Source organism: Oncorhynchus masou, chromosome 6 (assembly GCF_036934945.1).
Source record: "Oncorhynchus masou masou isolate Uvic2021 chromosome 6, UVic_Omas_1.1, whole genome shotgun sequence".
Taxonomy (NCBI): domain Eukaryota; kingdom Metazoa; phylum Chordata; class Actinopteri; order Salmoniformes; family Salmonidae; genus Oncorhynchus; species Oncorhynchus masou.
In genome coordinates, this window is record NC_088217.1 from 16,886,866 (window position 1) to 16,908,574 (window position 21,709).

General features: G+C 43.7%; 1 protein-coding gene across 1 annotated transcript; it reads left to right on the forward strand.

The window, feature by feature from the left end:
- The first annotated feature begins 535 nt into the window (after window positions 1-535).
- LOC135541427 (keratin, type II cytoskeletal 8-like) lies at window positions 536-18,354 on the forward strand. Its single transcript, XM_064967676.1, has 9 exons — window positions 536-1,327; window positions 5,644-5,852; window positions 8,627-8,687; window positions 8,885-8,980; window positions 9,140-9,304; window positions 9,918-10,043; window positions 11,817-12,037; window positions 16,243-16,289; window positions 16,440-18,354. The coding sequence occupies exons 1-9, from the start codon at window positions 857-859 to the stop codon at window positions 17,144-17,146; spliced, it is 2,103 nt and encodes a 700-aa protein (XP_064823748.1). The 5' UTR covers window positions 536-856; the 3' UTR covers window positions 17,147-18,354.
- Window positions 18,355-21,709: the final 3,355 nt, after the last annotated feature.

Genomic DNA, 21,709 nt, shown 5'->3' on the forward strand with positions numbered 1-21,709 from the left:
TGTTTGACGATGCATAGAATGCAGGGTTGGGTTGGTTAATTTCTAAATGTCATCCGTTACAGTTATTAGTTATCTGTCCAAAATTGTAATCAGAAATGTAACTGATTACCCAAACTCAGTAATGTAATCTGATTACTTTCCCTTTTAGAGGCATTAGAAGAAGACAAAAATGATCCATGAAATGCATTTGGTGTGTCATCAGAGTGGTCTCTGACTTGTGGTCAGACTCGCTCAGGTGAAACAAACATAAGTTGCACCTTTTTTCAAGGCTGAATTGAATGTCATTGACAAAACAGAAAGGTGTCATAATTAGTTTTTTTTTTTACCAACATAATTTCTCAATTTTAGAGTATTACAAGAAGTACTCTGTTAAAGAATTACAATATGTTTGCAAGTAACGTAACTGATTACAGTTGCAGTTTCTTTGTAATCAGATACTCCCCAACCCTGATATAATGCATTCTGCACTGGTCAACTGCATTGACACTTTAACATAAATAAATCATCATAAGAATAGTCAGAATAGCATTATGATAATATCTTATGCTGCAAACAAGGAAAAGCAGCTCCAAATCCATCTAAAGCTTCAATGAGACAGGCAATCCCTCTTCTGTAAGTTTTGTACTCTCTCAAATTCAATATGTGTGCTGTAAATATGTAACATGACTCTATTATTTTCCTCCAGCATTCCTCTATTCTTCGCTCATCCCCAATGCAAGCTAGCCAATCATAACTCCAATCGGACCCTCCCCTTTCCAGATAAAAAGAGGGCCAGGGAACAGTGAGCTCCATCTACAGAGAGTCTCTCAGTCTCCACAGACCACCTTCTGTAACACTGGCAAAAACGTAAGTTGTCATGTCCACCAGAGCTGTGAAGAGCACCAGCTACTCTGTGAGGCCCTCCTCTGCAGGCATGGGCTCCCCTCAGAAATTCAGCAGCAGCTCCTACTCCGGTGGATATGGCGGTGCCAGACAGAGCTACAGCGTCTGCAGCTCCTACGGGGGCGTTGGCGGCAGCGCCAGGGGCGTTGCAGCAGGTGGTTATAGGGTAGTTGTGGCTGGGGGGTCCGTGCAAAGACGGGGTGTGATGGAGTTTGGGTATACGGGCATGGGTGTTGGCGGTGGTATGGGTGTTGGCGGTGGTATGGGTATGGGGGGTGGGATGATGACCTGTACGGGACCCCCTCAAATCACAGCTGTTCAGGTCAACCAGAGCCTGCTGGCACCACTGAACCTGGCGATCGACCCCAACATCCAGGTTGTCCGCACCCATGAGAAGGAGCAGATCAAGAGCCTCAACAACCGCTTTGCCTCCTTCATCGATAAGGTCAGTTCCTCATGTGTTCCTATCACACCAGGGTCAAATGCATAGTGCATGCCAAATACTTTCATACACTTGAGCTGAGCTTGATTTAGCTCATCTGGTACAATGGGGCCAATGCCGGGACGGCAGGGTAGCCGAGTGGTTAGGGCGTTGGACTAGCAACTGGAAGGTTGCAAGTTCAAATCCCCAAGCTGACAAGGTGCAAATCTGTCGTTCTGCCCCTGAACAGGCAGTTAACCCACTGTTCCTAGGCTGTCATTGAAAATAAGAATTTGCTCTTAACTGACTTGCCTAGTAAAATAAAGGTAAAAAAAAAAATGGAGTGTTCCCAAAAGTACAATGTCCACCCCTGGTTTGTATTAACCTGGCCCTTGAAGGATGATTTCAGTCATCTGTTTCAGATTTTCATTTTTACATTTAAGTCATTTAGCAGACGCTCTTATCCAGAGCGACTTACAAATTGGTGAATTCACCTTCTGACATCAGTGGAACAGCCACTTTACAATAGTGCATCTAAATCATTTAAGGGGGGGGTGAGAAGGATTGCTTTATCCTATCCTAGGTATTCCTTGAAGAGGTGGGGTTTCAGGTGTCTCCGGAAGGTGGTGATTGACTCCGCTGTCCTGGCGTCGTGAGGGAGTTTGTTCCACCATTGGGGGGCCAGAGCAGCGAACAGTTTTGACTGGGCTGAGCGGGAACTGTACTTCCTCAGTGGTAGGGAGGCGAGCAGGCCAGAGGTGGATGAACGCAGTGCCCTTGTTTGGGTGTAGGGCCTGATCAGAGCCTGGAGGTACTGCGGTGCCGTTCCCCTCACAGCTCCGTAGGCAAGCACCATGGTCTTGTAGCGGATGCGAGCTTCAACTGGAAGCCAGTGGAGAGAGCGGAGGAGCGGGGTGACGTGAGAGAACTTGGGAAGGTTGAACACCAGACGGGCTGCAGCGTTCTGGATGAGTTGTAGGGGTTTAATGGCACAGGCAGGGAGCCCAGCCAACAGCGAGTTGCAGTAATCCAGACGGGAGATGACAAGTGCCTGGATTAGGACCTGCGCCGCTTCCTGTGTGAGGCAGGGGCGTACTCTGCGGATGTTGTAGAGCATGAACCTACAGGAACGGGCCACCGCCTTGATGTTAGTTGAGAACGACAGGGTGTTGTCCAGGATCACGCCAAGGTTCTTAGCGCTCTGGGAGGAGGAAACAATGGAGTTGTCAACCGTGATGGCGAGATCATGGAACGGGCAGTCCTTCCCCGGGAGGAAGAGCAGCTCCGTCTTGCCGAGGTTCAGCTTGAGGTGGTGATCCGTCATCCACACTGATATGTCTGCCAGACATGCAGAGATGCGATTCGCCACCTGGTCATCAGAAGTGGGAAAGGAGAAGATTAATTGTGTGTCGTCTGCATAGCAATGATAGGAGAGACCATGTGAGGTTATGACAGAGCCAAGTGACTTGGTGTATAGCGAGAATAGGAGAGTGCCTAGAACAGAGCCCTGGGGGACACCAGTGGTGAGAGCGCGTGGCGAGGAGACAGATTCTCGCCACGCCACCTGGTAGGAGCGACCTGTCAGGTAGGACGCAATCCAAGCGTGGGCCGCACCGGAGATGCCCAACTCGGAGAGGGTGGAGAGGAGGATCTGATGGTTCACAGTGTCGAAGGCAGCCGATAGGTAGAAGGATGAGAGCAGAGGAGAGAGAGTTAGCTTTAGCAGTGCGGAGCGCCTCCGTGATACAGAGAAGAGCAGTCTCAGTTGAATGACTAGTCTTGAAACCTGACTGATTTGGATCAAGAAGGTCATTCTGAGAGAGATAGCGGGAGAGCTGGCCAAGGACGGCACGTTCAAGAGTTTTGGAGAGAAAAGAAAGAAGGGATACTGGTCTGTAGTTGTTGACATCGGAGGGATCGAGTGTAGGTTTTTTCAGAAGGGGTGCAACTCTCGCTCTCTTGAAGACAGATGGGACGTAGCCAGCGGTCAGGGATGAGTTGATGAGCGAGGTGAGGTAAGGGAGAAGGTCTCCGGAAATGGTCTGGAGAAGAGAGGAGGGGATAGGGTCAAGCGGGCAGGTTGTTGGGCTGCCGGCCGTCACAAGAAGCGAGATTTCATCTGGAGAGAGAGGGGAGAAAGAGGTCAGAGCACAGGGTAGGGCAGTGTGAGCAGAACCAGCTGTGTCGTTTGACTTAGCAAACGAGGATCGGATGTCGTCGACCTTCTTTTCAAAATGGTTGACGAAGTCATCTGCAGAGAGGGAGGAGGGGGGGGAGGGGGAGGAGGATTCAGGAGGGAGGAAAAGGTGGCAAAGAGCTTCCTAGGGTTAGAGGCAGATGCTTGGAATTTAGAGTGGAAGAAAGTGGCTTTAGCAGCAGAGACAGAGGAGGAAAATGTAGAGAGGAGGGAGTGAAAGGATGCCAGGTCCGCAGGGAGGCGAGTTTTCCTCCATTTCCGCTCGGCTGCCCGGAGCACTGTTCTGTGAGCTCGCAATGAGTCGTCGAGCCACGGACGGGAGGGGAGGACCGAGCCGGCCTGGAGGATAGGGGACATAGAGAGTCAAAGGATGCAGAAAGGGAAGAGAGGAGGGTTGAGGAAGCAGAATCAGGAGATAGGTTGGAGAAGGTATGAGCAGAGGGAAGAGATGATAGGATGGAAGAGGAGAGAGTAGCGGGGGAGAGAGCAAAGGTTGGGACGGCGCGATACCATCCGAGTAGGGGCAGTGTGGGAAGTGTTGGATGAGAGCGAGAGGGAAAAGGATACAAGGTAGTGGTCGGAGACTTGGAGGGGAGTTGCAATGAGGTTAGTGGAAGAACAGCATCTAGTAAAGATGAGGTCGAGCGTATTGCCTGCCTTGTGAGTAGGGGGGGAAGGTGAGAGGATGAGGTCAAAAGAGGAGAGGAGTGGAAAGAAGGAGGCAGAGAGGAATGAGTCAAAGGTAGACGTGGGGAGGTTAAAGTCGCCCAGGACTGTGAGAGGTGAGCCGTCCTCAGGAAAGGAGCTTATCAAGGCATCAAGCTCATTGATGAACTCTCTGAGGGAACCTGGAGGGCGATAAATGATAAGGATGTTAAGCTTGAAAGGGCTGGTAACTGTGACAGCATGGAATTCAAAGGAGGCGATAGACAGATGGGTAAGGGGAGAAAGAGAGAATGACCACTTGGGAGAGATGAGGATCCCGGTGCCACCACCCCGCTGTTACCTATAACCATTCCCTTTACCTTCATTTAATCAGCTCCCTGCTTTGGTCAATCATAACTGAATGTACATTGTGTACAAAACTATGGAAATAGATTATACTGTACATTTATGACTTATTGCATACTTTTTAGGCAAGCATATAAAAGACAAACTTGGTTATTAACAGAATTAATTGGGATCACCAAACTCCCTCTTACTAAAAAAGGGAGACAGGGTGGACAGAAATTGGGCCAGAGAGAGACCACAAGACGAGGTTAGTTGTATGAATACAGGGTTTGTTGTTCGGAAAACCCTTCTAGACATTAGTTACTGACTCTTAAGTCCACAAAACAATCTTTCTTCTCAGTAGAAGTTGTAGGCAAATAGAGATTTGTTGTTGGCCAAAAATCCATCTTGTCACAGAGTCATCTCTTGCTCAATGTGCCATTGTCCCATAGACCTACACAATCAAACAGGAAATGTCATGTTCACTGTCAGATATATCAGCCCATTCATGCACAGGGCTTATCAACGGTCAATTATCTCTACAATGATTACATGCTTCACCCATCCCTTATTGTTTTACCTACCTTAATGGGGCCCATTATTTCTAAAGAACCAAAGAACTCAAGGATCAATGTGCAGGTTAAGCCATAAATCGGTTTTAACACCAGGTTAACCTTATCTATGTGTGGCATTCTACCCCTCTCCACACCTTATCGATGCACATCACCCTTCCTTCCTTCCTTCCTTCCTTCCTTCCTTCCTTCCTTCCTTCCTTCCTTCCTTCCTTCCTTCCTTCCTTCCTTCCTTCCTTCCTTCCTTCCTTCCTTCCTTCCTTCCTTCCTTCCTTCCTTCCTTCATTCATTCATTCCTTCCTTCATTCCTTCATTCCTTCATTCATTGGGCGGCAGGGTAGCCTAGTGGTTAGAGCATTGAACTAGTAACCGGAAGGTTGCAAGTTCAAACCCCCGAGCTGACAAGGTACAAATCTGTCATTCTACCCCTGAACAGGAAGTTAACCCACTGTTTCCAGGCCGTAGTTTAAAATAATAATGTGTTCTTAACTGACTTGCCTGGTTAAAAAAATAAAAAAATTAATTCATTCATTCACAAGTTTCAGTCAATGGCACTGACCATTTCCCTTTTGTCCCTGCAGGTGCGTTTCTTGGAGCAGCAGAACAAGATGCTGGAGACCAAGTGGAGCCTCCTGCAGGACCAGACCACCACCCGCTCCAACATCGACGCCATGTTCGAGGCCTACATCTCCAACCTGCGCAGACAGCTGGACGACCTGGGCAACGAGAAGATGAGGTTGGAGTCGGACCTACACAACATGAAGGGTCTGGTGGAGAACTTCAAAACCAAGTGAGTACTTTCTTCATGTTAGAAATGTTTAACTAGAAGGGTTCATTTGCCCTGAAAAGGTCATTATCATTAATCAAATTAAATGTATTTATAAAGCCCTTCTTACATCAGCTGATGTCACAAAGTGCTGTACAGAAACCCAGCCTAAAACCCCAAACAGCAAGCAATGCAGGTGTAGTAAGCACGGTGGCTAGGAAAAACTCCCTAGAAAGGCCAGAACCTAGGAAGAAACCTAGAGAGGAACCAGGCTATGAGGGATGGCCAGTCCTCTTCTGGCTGTGCCGGGTGGAGATTATAACAGAACATGGACAAGATGTTCAAATGTTCACAGATGACCAGCAGGGTCAAATAATAATAATCACAGTTGTTGTCGAGGGTGCAACAGGTCAGCACCTCAGGAGTAAATGTCAGTTGACTTTTCATAGCCAATCATTCAGAGTATTGCTACCGCTCCTGCTGTCTCTAGAGAGTTCAAAACAGCAGGTCTGGGACAGGTAGCACGTCCGGTGAACAGGTCAGGGTTCCATAGCCGCAGGCAGAACAGTTGAAACAGGAGCAGCAGCACGGCCAGGTGGACTGGGGACAGCAAGGAGTCATCATCCCAGGTAGCTGTGAGGTATGGTCCTAGGGCTCAGGTCCTCTGAGAGAGAGAAAGAAAGAAAGATAGAGAGAAAGAAAGAAAGAGAGAAAGAAAGAGAGAGCATACTTAAATTCACACAGGACACTGGATAAGACAGGAGAAATACTCCAGATATAACAGACTGACCCTAGCCCCCTGACACATGAACTACTGCAGCATAAATACTGGAGGCTGAGACAGGAGGGGTCGGGAGACACTGTGGCCCCATACGACGATACCCCCGGACAGGGCCAAACAGGCAGGATATAAGCATTAGCATTAGCATTTGCATGCTAATTTGTGTAAGTGGCGCTACTTTACAAATCTGGGTCTCAAATACAGTATTATGATTTCAAGAAGCTTTTTTTTTGAACGAATTAAAATCTTTAATCCTAAACATAATTTCAAATCAAATCAAATTTGATTTGTCACATACACATGGTTAGCAGATGTTAATGCGAGTGTAGCGAAATGCTTGTGCTTCCAGTTCCGACAATGCAGTAATAACCAACAAGTAATCTAATTAACAATTCCAAAACTAATTTCTTATACACAGTGTAAGGGGATAAAGAATATGTACATAAAGATATGAATGAGTGATGGTGCAGACCAGCATAGGCAAGATACAGTAGATGGTATCGAGTACAGTATATACATATGAGATGAGTATGTAAACAAAGTGGCATAGTTAAAGTGGCTAGTGATGCATGTATTACATAAGGATGCAGTAGATGATAGAGTACAGTATATACGTATACATATGAGATGAATAATGTAAGGTATGTAAACATTATATTAGGTAGCATTGTTTAAAGTGGCTAGTGATATATTTTACATCCTTTCCCATCAATTCCCATTATTGAAGTGGCTGGAGTTGAGTCAGTGTGTTGGCAGCAGCCACTCAATGTTAGTGGTTGCTGTTTAACAGTCTGATGGCCTTGAGATAGAAGCTGTTTTTCAGTCTCTCGGTCCCAGCTTTGATGCACCTGTACTGACCTCGCCTTCTGGATGATAGCGGGGTGAACAGGCAGTGGCTCGGGTGGTTGTTGTCCTTGATGATCTTTATGGCCTTCCTGTAACATCGGGTGGTGTAGGTGTCCTGGAGGGCAGGTAGTTTGCCCCCGGTGATATGTTGTGCAGACCTCACTACCCTCTGGAGAGCCTTACGGTTGTGGGCGGAGCAGTTGCCGTACCAGGCGGTGATACAGCCCACCAGGATGCTCTCGATTGTGCATCTGTAGAAGTTTGTGAGTGCTTTTGGTGACAAGCTGAATTTCTTCAGCCTCCTGAGGTTGAAGAGGCGCTGCTGTGCCTTCTTCACGATGCTGTCTGTGTGAGTGGACCAATTCAGTTTGTCTGTGATGTGTATGCCGAGGAACTTAAAACTTACTACCCTCTCCACTACTGTTCCATCGATGTGGATAGGGGGGTGTTCCCTCTGCTGTTTCCTGAAGTCCACAATCATCTCCTTAGTTTTGTTGACGTTGAGTGTGAGTTTATTGTCCTGACACCACACTCCGAGGGCCCTCACCTCCTCCCTGTAGGCCGTCTCATCGTTGTTGGTAATCAAGCCTACCACTGTTATGTCGTCCGCAAACTTGATGATTGAGTTGGAGGCGTGCGTTGCCGCGCAGTCGTGGGTGAACAGGGAGTACAGGAGAGGGCTCAGAACGCACCCTTGTGGGGCCCCAGTGTTGAGGATCAGCGGGGTGGAGATGTTGTTGCCTACCCTCACCACCTGGGGGCGGCCCGTCAGGAAGTCCAGTACCCAGTTGCACAGGGCGGGGTTGAGACCCAGGGTCTCGAGCTTGATGACGAGCTTGGAGGGTACTATGGTGTTAAATGCCGAGCTGTAGTCGATGAACAGTATTCTCACATAGGTATTCCTCTTGTCCAGATGGGTTAGGGCAGTGTGCAGTGTGGTTGAGATTGCGTCGTCTTTGGACCTATTTGGGTGGTAAGCAGATTGGAGTGGGTCTAGGGTGTCAGGTAGGGTGGAGGTGATATGGTCCTTGACTAGTCTCTCAAAGCACTTCATGATGACTGAAGTGAGTGCTACGGGGCGGTAGTCATTTAGCTCAGTTACCTTTGATTTTAAGCTTGTCAGAAATGTTTCTTGTTTGATTAAAAGGCTTGCTCTATTCTCCATTCTCAGGTATGAGGATGAGATCAACAAGCGTATCGAGTCTGAAAACAATTTTGTTCTCCTGAAGAAGGTCAGTAGACTGAATCATTCTAGAAGCCCCCCTACATGCATAACTTGCAGTGCATCGTTGCTTTATCACAACATCAACAAATTGGCTGAAGTAGAAAAGCACATTTACTTGCAGGAGCAGTTAGGATTAAGTGCCTTGCTTGGTTACTGGTCCAACCTGCCGCCCTACATGAAACTAGATATGTCCTGCTTTCTCAGGATACAGATTCTGCATACATGATCAAGATGGAGCTGGAGGCCAAGCTGGACTGTCTCACTGATGAGATTGAGTTCCTCAGGAGTATCTATGATATGGTAATGTACCATGTCCATACTGCAATGGGAGAGACTGACAGAAAACATTTGAAGGATTAGCCTATGCTGTCGATTCCATTGGATTTGGAATCAATTGAGTGAAGAGTAGATGCCGGATGAAATCTAAAGGTTTCTCTTCATCCTCTCTTGGTTCTTCAGGAGCTGCGTGAGCTGCAGGGCCAGATCAAGGACACCTCTGTGGTGGTAGAGATGGACAACAGCCGTAACCTGGACATGGACTCCATTGTCGCTGAAGTGCGCGCCCAGTACGAGGACATCACCAACCGCAGCAGAGCTGAGGCCGAGACTTGGTACACACAGAAGGTAAGCCCTTTCCCCCGCGAGGCCCTCAGAACACCTCACGCCTTTGTAAACTTTCCCTGAGATTTAATATCGGCTGTGCTCCTATGTCCATACCAGCATATCACTGAGAATGGATGTCCATTAGAGGATGCTGGTGGGAGGAGTTATAGGGGGATGGGCTTACTGTAAGGGCTGGAATGGAATAATTTTAACTGTATCAAACACATCAAACATATGGAAACCACATACTTGACTCTGTTCCACTAATTTCATTCCAGCATTGCAATGAGCCCGTCCTCCTATAGCTCCTCCCACCAGCACCCTATGATGTCGAATGCCTACGTGGTATCCTAATGTGGATACTAGAACAACCACCGTAACCATAAAATCTCAAGTTCTATAGTTTGGGGTGACAGTTCCCCAGGGAGGATCTCTGAGGGAGGATAATGTCACTGTGTGAAGTCATGATTAGCTCACCTCCACTACTTCATTATAACTATACATTGTGAAACCTCTCTCAATTACCATCGCAATTGTGGTAACAAAGGCTATTTCTACCATCTCAGGTATCTGCTAGCTAAATTACATAGACTTTACTGTTTTGTTATGTCTCTATGTGTTGTCTCTGTAACAGTATGAACAGATGCAGGTGTCAGCCAGAAAGTATGGGGACGACCTGAAAAACACTAAGGCAGAGATCGCAGATATGAACCGTAAAATCATGAGATATCAGTCTGAAATTGACATGATGAAGGGTCAGGTGAGTGTCTCATACTGCATGCCTCTCAGTCAATATGTTACAGAAGTGCCATTTTATCTAACACCCCCTAGCGTGGATTATAGGTAGACCTATTATGATTTTTCAATGCCGATACCGATACTGATTATTGGAGGACCGAAAAAGCCGATACCGATTAATCGGACGATTTAATTTTTTAAAATTTGTAATAATGACAATTACAACAATACAGAATGAACACTTATTTTAACTTAATATAATACATCAATGAAAAATCAATTTAGCCTCAAATAAATAACGAAACATGTTCAATTTGGTTTAAATAATGCAAAAACAAAGTGTTGGAGAAGTAAAAGTGCAATATGTGTCATGTAAAAAAGCTAACGTTTGAGTTCCTTGCTCAGAACATGAGAACATATGAAAGTTGGTGGTTCCTTTTAACATGAGATTTCAATATTCCAAGGTAAGAGGTTTTAGGTTGTAGTTAATATAGTATTTATAGGACTTATTCTCTCTATACCATTTGTATTTCATATACCTTTGACTATTGGATGTTCTTATAGGCACTATAGTATTGCCAGTGTAACAGTATAGCTTCCGTCCCTCTCCTCGCCCCTACCTGGGCTCGAACCAGGAACACATCGGCAACAGCATCGTTACCCATCGCTCCACAAAAGCCGCGCGGCCCTTGCAGAGCAAGGGGAATAACTACTCCAAGTCTCAGAGCGAGTGACGTTTGCAACGCTATTAGCGCACACCCAGCTAACTAGCTAGCCATTTCACATCGGTTACACCAGCCATTAGGCTGATAGACTTGAAGTCATAAACAGCGCTGTGCTTGCGAAGAGCTGCTGGAAAAATGCACTAAAGTGCTGTTTGAAGGAATGAGCCTGCTGCTGCCTATCATCGCTCAGTCAGACTGCTCTATCAAATCATAGACTTAATTATAACATAACAACACATAGAAATACGAGCCTTTGGTCATTAATATGGTCGAATCCGGAAACTATAATTTCGAAAACAAAACGTTTATTATTTCAGTGAAATACGGAACCGTTCTGTATTTTAGCTAATGGGTGGCATCCCTAAGTCTAAATATTCTTGTTACTTGCATTATATACTTCTTATATACTTCTGTGTATTGATTTAAAAAAAGGCATTGCTGTTTATGGTTAGGTACAGTCGTTCAACGATTGTGCTTTTTTCGCAAATGCTCTTTTGTTAAATCATCCCCTAGCGTTGCCTCGATTATATGCAATGCAGGACACGCTAGATAAACTAGTAATATCATCAACCATGTGCAGTTAACTAGCGATTATGATTGATTGATTGTTTTTTATAAGATAAGTTTAATGCTAGCTAGCAACTTACCTTGGCTTCTACTGCATTTGCGTAACAGGCAGTCTCCTTGTGGAGTGCAACAAGAGGCAGGTGGTTATTGCGCTGGACTAATTAACTATAAAGTTGCAAGATTGTATCCCCCGAGCTGACAAGTTGGAAATCTGTCCTACTGCCCCTGAACAAAGCAGTTAACCCACTGTTCCTAGGCCGTCATTGAAAATAAGAATGTGTTCTGCCTAGTTAAATAAAGGTATAAAACATTTTTTTTTCAATCGGCGTAAAAAATACAGATTTCCGATTGTTATGAAAACTTGAAATCGTCCCTAATTAATCGGCCATTTCAATTAATCGGTCGACCTCTAGCGTGGATAGACTGTCTCTACTATTCAGCGGTAGAATCAAAAACGTTTACAAATAGGAACACAACTAAAAATATGATTTATCTGACAATAGCGTACCCACCTGGAGAACCAGATCGCTGAGGCAGAGGAGCGCGGTGAGCTGGCGGTGAAGGACGCCAGGCTTTGCATCAACGATTTCGAGGTGGCCCTGCAGAGAGCCAAACAGGACATGACCTTGCAAGTCCGCCAGTACCAGGAGCTGATGAATGTCAAGCTGGCCCTGGACATTGAGATCGCAACCTACAGGAAGCTGCTGGAGGGAGAGGAGAGCAGGTAGGATCCGTGAGCCCTGCACAAATGAAGTGGCTGCCTTCCCTCTTTCGCTCAGATCTGATCTGAGTTAGGCTTTGATGTAACGTTCTTTTAGATTAGTGAGTAGTCACAGGAAGTAAGGAGGATAGCATTCACACATGAGAGCATTAAGACATGGTGTTGAATGACCTGACTCTAGCATTAGGAGAATTTGATGATGACCAATGAGTTAATTTTCTCACTGATAATATCCCTTCCACAGAAAGGAATGAATAGAATGTACATCCCCATTCAAGTCAATGATGTCAATGATGGCATAATGGGTGGACTGGCAGCAATTTTGAGTGTACCCAGGCCAGGAAGTAAAAGCAAGAAGTTTACCCTTCAATACGTGCTGTGATTTGTTGAGTCGACTCAACTGACATGACAAAAAATACACAGTAGCGGTGCGTGGGTAAAATCAGTGGGGAATCCAAGCCAGGAAAAAAAACTATTTTAAAACCTATGTGTTGTGATAATTGCGTTGTTTGCTCTATAACCTGTTAGTTCAGATGCCTTGCAACTGTGATATATAGGCCTAAGACCGAGACAATAAAAAGACAGTGGCAGAGTAAATTAAATGACACATTTGTTTCCTTACAAAACCGGAGAGCAAGATCTGTCTGGTGAAGTCCACAAAACATATTGCATGAGCTGGACAGGAGGGGGAGCCAAAGCGAAGGCTGGTGTGACAGTAACAACAGTTACATGACCTACAGCATGGTCAAGCAAGGTAATGTTTAGAACATTTTCAGACTACTAAACAACTATTGATTTAGAACCACAGAGAGATACCGCAAGTCATAAAGAGAACATACGCTGCCTCCACTATTCCAGCACCATTTCAACTTCAACATCATATACAGTGCCTTGCAAAAGTATTCATCCCCCTTGGTGTTTTTCCCATTTGTTTGCATTACAACCTGTAATTTAAATGGATTTTTATTTGGATTTCATGTAATGGACATACACAAAATAGTCCAAATTGGTGAAGTGAAATTTAAAAAATATGTTGTTTCAAAAATGTGAAAAAATACAAATCTGAAAAATGGTGCGTGCATATGTATTCACCCCCTTTGCTATAAAGCCCCTAAATATGATCTGGTTCAACCAATTACCTTCAGAAGTCACATCATTAGTTAAATGAAGTCAACCTATGTGCAATCTAAGTGTCACATGATCTGTCACATGATCTGCTCTGAAAGGCCCCAGAGTCTGGGGAAACTGGGGAAACATTTAAGGGGAAACATTGAAATGCCTTGGAATGGCCTAGTCAAAGCCCAGACCTCAATCCAATTGAGAATCTGTGGTATGACTAAAAGATTGCTGTACACCAACGGAACCCATCCAACTTGAAGGAGCTGGAGCAGTTTTGCCTTGAAGAATGGGCAGAAATCCCAGTGGCTAGATGTGCCAAGCTTATAGAGACATACCCCTAGAGACTTGCAGCTGTAATTGCTATAATAGTTATGCACACTCAAGTTTTCATTTTTTTTTTGTCTTGTGTCTTTCTTGTTTCACAATAAAACATATGTTTAATCTTCAAAGTGGTAGGCATGTTGTATAAATCAAATGATACAAACCCCCAAAATCCATTTTAATTCCAGGTTGTAAGGCAACAAAATAGGACAAAAGCCAAGAGGGGTGAATACTTTCTCAAGCCACTGTAAACCCAATGCTTAGTCAAATACAGTGACATCTAAAATATACCCAAAATTATTTATTCCAACATAAGCTAAACATGATGTGGCTGTCCATGCTACTGATTTCTCTGTGTGTGTGTGTGCAAATAGAAAAAAACATTTTGACTCACCAAACTTGTAGAGAAACACCAATGCCATCCTGTTCTTTCATCTTGCCTAAACGGTCTCTGACTCTGTCATATTGTATACACCTTTAGTTTTTGTTGGCCTAGGCTACCTGGCTAAGATGCTTGCTGGCTAGCATAACTTCCATTCATTGGCAACGATGCGCCAGGCCAGCTAGTAAACATCAGTATACTACATCTAGCTATATGTGGAACTTCCATCCTCTCAGGCCAGAGGCACAATGTATTAATTTATGGTTGGATCAGAATCGTCTTTATAATAATTTGCCAGTGAAGAGAATTGAAGTAAAACCATAAGTCCAAATCCCTATCTCCATCCATAGCTAATTTAGGAAGGAGACGATTTTTACTAGCCACCGGATGACAAGGACACAACAAGATGATGGAACAATTCAATTTTTTTCTGTCAATGATGTTTGGCTTTGAAGCCAAATCCAAACTGGCTTCCCTTGACACTTTTTGTTATGTGCTAGGACCATTGGCTATTATTCAATATATATATATTTTTATCAAGGGAGGCCAAACGCTCACTGGCTTCCCTTACATTCAATCAAAGAGTGATTCAATGCTACGGGCTGGAACAATGTCATACTCTTTTTGACCAGACAACAGCAGATAGATGGGCTACAAGTACTAAGACAGAGGGGCGCTGTTTCATTAACTTGTATTCTTTCTCCGGTACATTAAGACTCAGTAAATTTATGAAACACAGAGAGACGAAAGATAAATTAGTTTGTATTTTTTATTTTTTTATTTGTGCATATTTGGGGGAAGCTTGGCTTCCCTTGGCATCCACGAATACACACCCCTGAAAATACGCTTAATTGCATGAGCCACATTAGTTACCATCATTTAATGAGCAAGTCTTCACTACCCAATTCTACATCTAGTTAAGGTGTTTTGTTGTTGAAATTTGAAATGTGAAAATTAGCTAGTGTTGGCTAGCTGCTTGCAATGATTTCATACGAAACAAAAGGCAGGGATGCTAACAATGCTGAAATGTTACCGTGAAATGCTTGCTTATGGGCCCTTCCAACAATGCAGTTTAAAAATAAAATAGTAACACAACTTGCCTAGTTAAATAAAATAAAAAGAGTAATAAAATAAATACACAAGAATGGAGCTATATACAGGGAGTACCAGTACCAGATCAAATGTGCAAAGGTACAAGGTGTTTGAGCTAGATATGTACATGAAAGCAGGGTAAAGTGACTAGACATCAGGATAGATAACGATAAGGGTAAAATAAAGAACAGAGTTGCTACAGCAACTGATGAGTGTAAATGTGTGTGTGTGTAAGTATGTGTGTTTGTGTTGCGTTGGTATGTTTGTGTGTGTTATGAGTGTGTGTGTGTATGTAGTGTATGTGAATATGTGTGGGTTTTATGTGGGAGTGTCAATGTAGTGTGTGTGAATGAATGTGTATATGGTGTGTATATAGTGTAGAGTCTAGTGAGTGTGCATAGGGCCAGCACAAGATAGAGTCAGTGCAGATAGTTTGGGTACCATTAATTGACTATTTAGCAGTCTGGCTATTTAGCAGTCTTATGGCTTGGGGGTAGAAGCTGTCTCGGAGTCTGTTGGTCTGAGAGCAGATGGACGATAGCAGAGTGAACAGTCTATGGCCTGGGTGGCTGGAGTCTTTGGCGGTTTTTCTGAAAAATACAGCCTGATATAGAGGTCCTGGATGGCAAAGAGTGATTAGTTCTGCCGTGATTAGTGTGCTGAGTTCTACAACACAGCTCATTACTCTCTGCGCCGTTATCACTTTGGCCAAATGTTGCAAAGTAGTGAGGCCCAGTGCCAGCTGTCAGAATCAGATAAATGCTGATTTCTGAGAACAGTCCCATAACTTTGGTGACTTACAACTTCATCAACAAGCTAGCAAACTATCTACCATAAACAAGTTTGCACTAGGCTGCTAGCTGGAGCATGGTTTGCCGCAGTAGCCAGTGTGTCATAGATACCGAGAGCGGAGCGATTTTTGAAATCAGGAACTAGTGTTAGGCAGATGAGCAAAATCTTGATTTTTTAAATTGTGTTCAACGTCCTACATAAAAGATTGGTTGAGCGATGAGCGTCACGTAGGAGTGACACAATCTGACAAAAGACAACGTGATGTATCCATGAGTCTACAACTACCAGTCAAATTGCCACGGTTAGAGCTTCTGGGTTAGAGCTTCTGGATTAGAGCTTTGGATTTAGAGCTTCAGGGTTAGAGCTTCTGGGTTAGAGCGTCTGGGTTAGAGCTTCAGGGTTAGAGCTTCAGGGTTAGAGCTTCAGGGTTAGAGCTTCCAAGCCTGTTCTATTCCTTCTACTTCTATGATCCCTTCTCTTTACTCTCCACCTCTTTACCCAGGATGGTGACTGGAATCAAGTCGGTCAGCATCTCCAAACAGTCTTCTTGTAAGTGAATGTCCTCTCACTCCACAGCTATTCTGTTTCACTTAATGCTTAGAACTTATTGTACATCCCACTGGTCAAATAACTGAGATAAATAAATAACACGAGTCCATGTTCACTTCAATGACCTGAAATGTTAATTTCCACTTCCAGCAATGAACTACAACTCTTACTCCCTGGAGAGCAGTCACACCACGAGCTATGTCCGGGGCTCAATAGGCGGATACAAGAGCAGCAGCACTTACATCAGTGGCCATGAGAACAGCCATGTAGGCCACAGTTTTGACCTGCCTGGCAGTATCATCATGGGAGCCACCAACGGTATCCAGGTCTCTACCAGCAGAGACGTGGATGCCAGCATCAGCCTGGGAGGCAGCAAAGGCACCAGCAAAGATGTGGACTCCAGCATCAGCCTGGGAGGCAGCAAAGGCACCAGCAGAGATGTGGATTCCAGCATCACCCTGGGAGGCAGCAAAGGCACCAGCAGAGATGTGGATTCCAGCATCACCCTGGGAGGCAGCAAAGGCACCAGCAGAGATGTGGATTCCAGCATCACCCTGGGAGGCAGCAAAGGCACCAGCAGAGATGTGGATTCCAGCATCACCCTGGGAGGCAGCAAAGGCACCAGCAGAGATGTGGATCCCAGCATCACCCTGGGAGGCAGCAAAGGCACCTGCAGAGATGTGGATTCCAGCATCACCCTGGGAGGCAGCAAAGGCACCTGCAGAGATGTGGATTCCAGCATCACCCTGGGAGGCAGCAAAGGCACCAGCAGAGATGTGGATTCCAGCATCACCCTGGGAGGCAGCAAAGGCACCTGCAGAGACATGGATTCCACTGTCACCCGAGGAGATGAATGAAGAGACTTCGTCATCACAGGCGACCATGGAATTTGTTTGTTCTTTCTGTGACAGATTTGTGCTTCCACAACCTACTTTTCAGCCTTCCCCTCACATTCATTTGACTTTTCTAGCCAGGTTAGTACATAATTTACCTGCCAAACAGTGACCTTTCAAACAGGCTAATTAGATCCACCTGGAATCACAGGCAGTCTAACTGTAACTTAATTTTCCTACCCACAAATGGTCTGGTTTAAAGTGGTAATGTGAAGGGTTATGTATTCCTGAAAGGCCCCAGAAAGTCGAGCCCTTATACCTATTTGGCCTACTTGTGTGGTCTCGTTCACTGTCAATGGATGCTCTCCATCTCATTTGTCTGTCCACACCTGAGTCACCTGCAGGTGCCATTGTAGCAGATGTTTTTCTCTCTGCTTGCTCGGAGACCCATTAAAGCACTAGGAGAACAAACAACCTCTTAATGTGTATGTGATGTGTGACATATTTCTTCAATTGAGTCATTTGATGAGAGGATGCTGTTATCCTTATGCCAAACTCCACCAAAAGGGAAATGTATGAAATGTGTATATGCAGGGCTGGCTCCAGGCATAACCGACATAAGCGGTGATTTAGGGGGCCCCTGTCCCCCCAAAAAGGGAACTCACTATTGAGAGTAAGAATAGTACACCAGATGTGATTTTGAAAAAAAAATAAAATATGTTATGTCAGTCCCTCAGTTAGCTGATAATTTGCAATGTATATGTTTGGATAGTCTAGTCTAGTTAGTCTAGCCAACTATACTTGTAGTAATCATGGCCAAATACCGATTGGGGACGCAGTATTAGTCATTCTCACTCAGATATCATATTAACATGGCATAAGTAATGGCAAAATGTGTAGAATTGTAGGAAATGTGCTTTAAAACTGAAAAATGTATCTCTCTGCCCCATGGCAAAATGAGTAGAATTGCAATACATTTGTTATAAAATTGCTAAATGTTATTTCCGCCCCACAGCAAAATATGTATAATTGCAGTAAATGAACATTAAAACTTAGATTTTTCTCTCTGCCATCAAGAGTGGGGGCACTAAAATGTTTTGCCACGAGGTGGGGGGCCCTTGGACACAGGCACGGCTAGAGCCGTTGTTGCTCATAGATGTTTCCGCGTCACAATAACAGCACATACAGTTGACATGGGCAGCTCTGTCAGGGCAGAAATTTTACAAACTGACTTGTTGGAAAGATGGCATCCTATAATGAAGATATATTAGCATTTTTCATAATTTTCATGACTAGTAACACAACAAAATGTGGAAAAAGTCATGGGTTGTGAATACTTTCTGTAGGCACTGCACATACCATGACTAAGCATCAGAATAGATAATAATACGAGTAAGAAGAATGTATCCATGCAGATACTTAGAGTGTGCACAATGCTTTGCAGGTTTTATATAAGAAGAATGTATCCATGCAGATACTTAGAGTGTGCACAATGCTTTGCAGGTTTTATATAAGAAGAATGTATCCATGCAGATACTTAGAGTGTGCACAATGCTTTGCAGGTTTTATATAAGAAGAATGTATCCATGCAGATACTTAGAGTGTGCACAATGCTTTGCAGGTTTTATATAAGAAGAATGTATCCATGCAGATACTTAGAGTGTGCACAATGCTTTGCAGGTTTTATATAAGAAGAATGTATCCATGCAGATACTTAGAGTGTGCACAATGCTTTGCAGGTTTTATATAAGAAGAATGTATCCATGCAGATACTTAGAGTGTGCACAATGCTTTGCAGGTTTTATATAAGAAGAATGTATCCATGCAGATACTTAGAGTGTGCACAATGCTTTGCAGGTTTTATATAAGAAGAATGTATCCATGCAGATACTTAGAGTGTGCACAATGCTTTGCAGGTTTTATATAAGAAGAATGTATCCATGCAGATACTTAGAGTGTGCACAATGCTTTGCAGGTTTTATATAAGAAGAATTTATACATGGATCCAACTTTAAGACTCAGTCAATATTTTCTCTTTTTCTTCCTTTTAGAATTGCAAGGTATTTGACAATGAGAATAGAGCCTACACACACTTGATTGGGCAATTGCTTAACAAGCTATGGGTTTCTATCCAAACAAACATTTACTATCCCCTTAAAAGGTGTTTGGATCGTGAGACCATCAGTCTTAATAGACAGGTACTGGCCTGAAGCATATTCACTTTCTTCTATACTTAGTTCAATCAATCAAAACTCTCCAAAACCACATTCCAACCACACCCTCCACATTCCAAACACACATGCAGACATGCAGACACACACACACACGAATGAACTCAGACACACACACACACACACACACACACACACACAATAATGAACTCACACACACACACACACACACACACACACACACACACACACACACACACACACACACACACACACACAGACTGCAACACACAAATGTACTGTATGTGTATATGTATGAACCCCACATGATCACACCCTCTTTTTCTCTCTCTCATTTGTCACCATGGAAAATGTGTCTTTATGTGCTGTCAGGGAGAATTACAGCATTTTTCTATCACTTTGGCACATTTTTCAGATGTAAGTGGTATTTTTTCAAAACTCAGGACAACAGTTATAATAACACTTGTAATACCTTCTGTCTGTTCAGAGTCTTATGTTCAGAACCTTTGAACCTACAGGAGCAATTAGGGTTAAGTGCCTTGCTCAAGGGCACATTTTTCACCAAGTCAACTCGGGGATTCAAACCAGCATCCTTCAATTACTGGCCCAACGCTCTCAACCACTAAGCTACCTGCCACCGCCGGTAACTAGCAACACTCAACTTCAGGGAGCCAAGGGCTACAGTACCTGCAATTTCTGCCTCATATAACATTGCACAAGATCAACTTTTATATGTGACTTGTTACTGTAATTGCTATGGTATCAAGCTAAAATCGACTAGCTAACATTAACTACATTTTGAGAATCAATACTTGGACTCATAGAGCCGGTATAATATCATCAGAAATAATATCGCAATACTCTACTGTATAGATTTTTCATCCCTGGTAGAGACGAGGAGTATCATCAGACATGCATGCATGTACTAACTCAATTTAAACCTCCATTCAAACCTCAATTTTCTTGTTTTAGTCTTGTAGCTAACTAACTATTTCATGCATTCCCCTTGACTCGACTTGTGCACCAATTATTTAGTATTATCATTTGACTCATAATGTGTGGCATTCTACATAAATAATTGAGTTATACAAGGAACAAGTCATATGTACAAGGTCATTAAATGTTTGATCTCATTGAATGATTATTGCACTAAGTCCTGTAAAACATGTCAGATTTAACAGCTTCAATTTAACACATATGATATACCACCGGCAATTCCCTGCAAAGTTTACTTGTATCGTCTTGAATCTTCCCATGCTGCAGGACTTGACATGAATCATACAGTGACAACTTCTTTTTACGGCCTTGTAGGCTGCTTCCTGTATTTTTTAAATGTCAAACCTTGTGGCTGGACTAACAGGTTCACATTCTTCCTCTGAACAGCATTTGAGTCTACTGACAGATGAAGGAACACAAACGGCTGGCTGAGCATTTGGAAACAAAGCTTAATTTGCATGAGCTTGTGGTTACTCAGCAGAGGTGTTTCTCATTCCAACAGTGTAGGAAACTAAACTGCATGTATCCCATGTGCAAGGCATGACTGAACTATTAGTAACACCTGTCTAAAATCAAGCTCCCTTGATGAGTTGCTTTTACAACATTCAGCTTATGTACAGTAGAGATTTATTTGGAAGGTTTGGCACAAGGCCTTCTCTTACCGAGGTGGTGATCAGGTGAGAGATTCCAAGGTTTTCAGTAGCCCTTTCCTGCAGTCAAATAACCTAGTGGCCCCATGGGTGGAATGTTATTCATATTTTTTTCATAATTAATAAACACCATTTTTTTTAAACCAACCAAAAATCCGGTGTTTCTATGTCAAACAGATGTTGTTATATTTCAGTCTTCTGTGATGTATATTAAGTGTAATATCGGGATGCAAACTCAACATGGAATAAATGTCAACTCTATGTCTGACATGGTAAAGGTGTCCTCGTATTTTTAAGCCCATAACCGTGTGTGAGGTGTATACAAGTAGATTTGTTTAAGTATTACCTAGAAACACTCTGTGTGACCCTGATTTAGCCCATACTCAAATACACAATCATTTCCAGATGTGTTTCCAAATACATTCCAATATTCAACTACATGTGTTTTCAAATAAAAAAATTATCAAAATACTTACTTCCAAATGTCTTTGAAAGTAATTCAAATACTCTAAATAGTATTTGAATGCAGGTCTGCTACATATAAGGGGAGCTATCCCATAATACGTGTGATTATTTAATTGGACTGAGGGAGCGAAACTCTTACTGAAGGCTGGGTTTCTCTCACTAGGGCTGGTGGAGCTTGGCACTTACTTCAAGCTAGTCATCTGCATGCAGATTGGTGGAAGGTTTCACAGAACACAGATTGTTACGGATACAGTTATCCTGTGTGTGTGTTTCTTTTCTCTCCT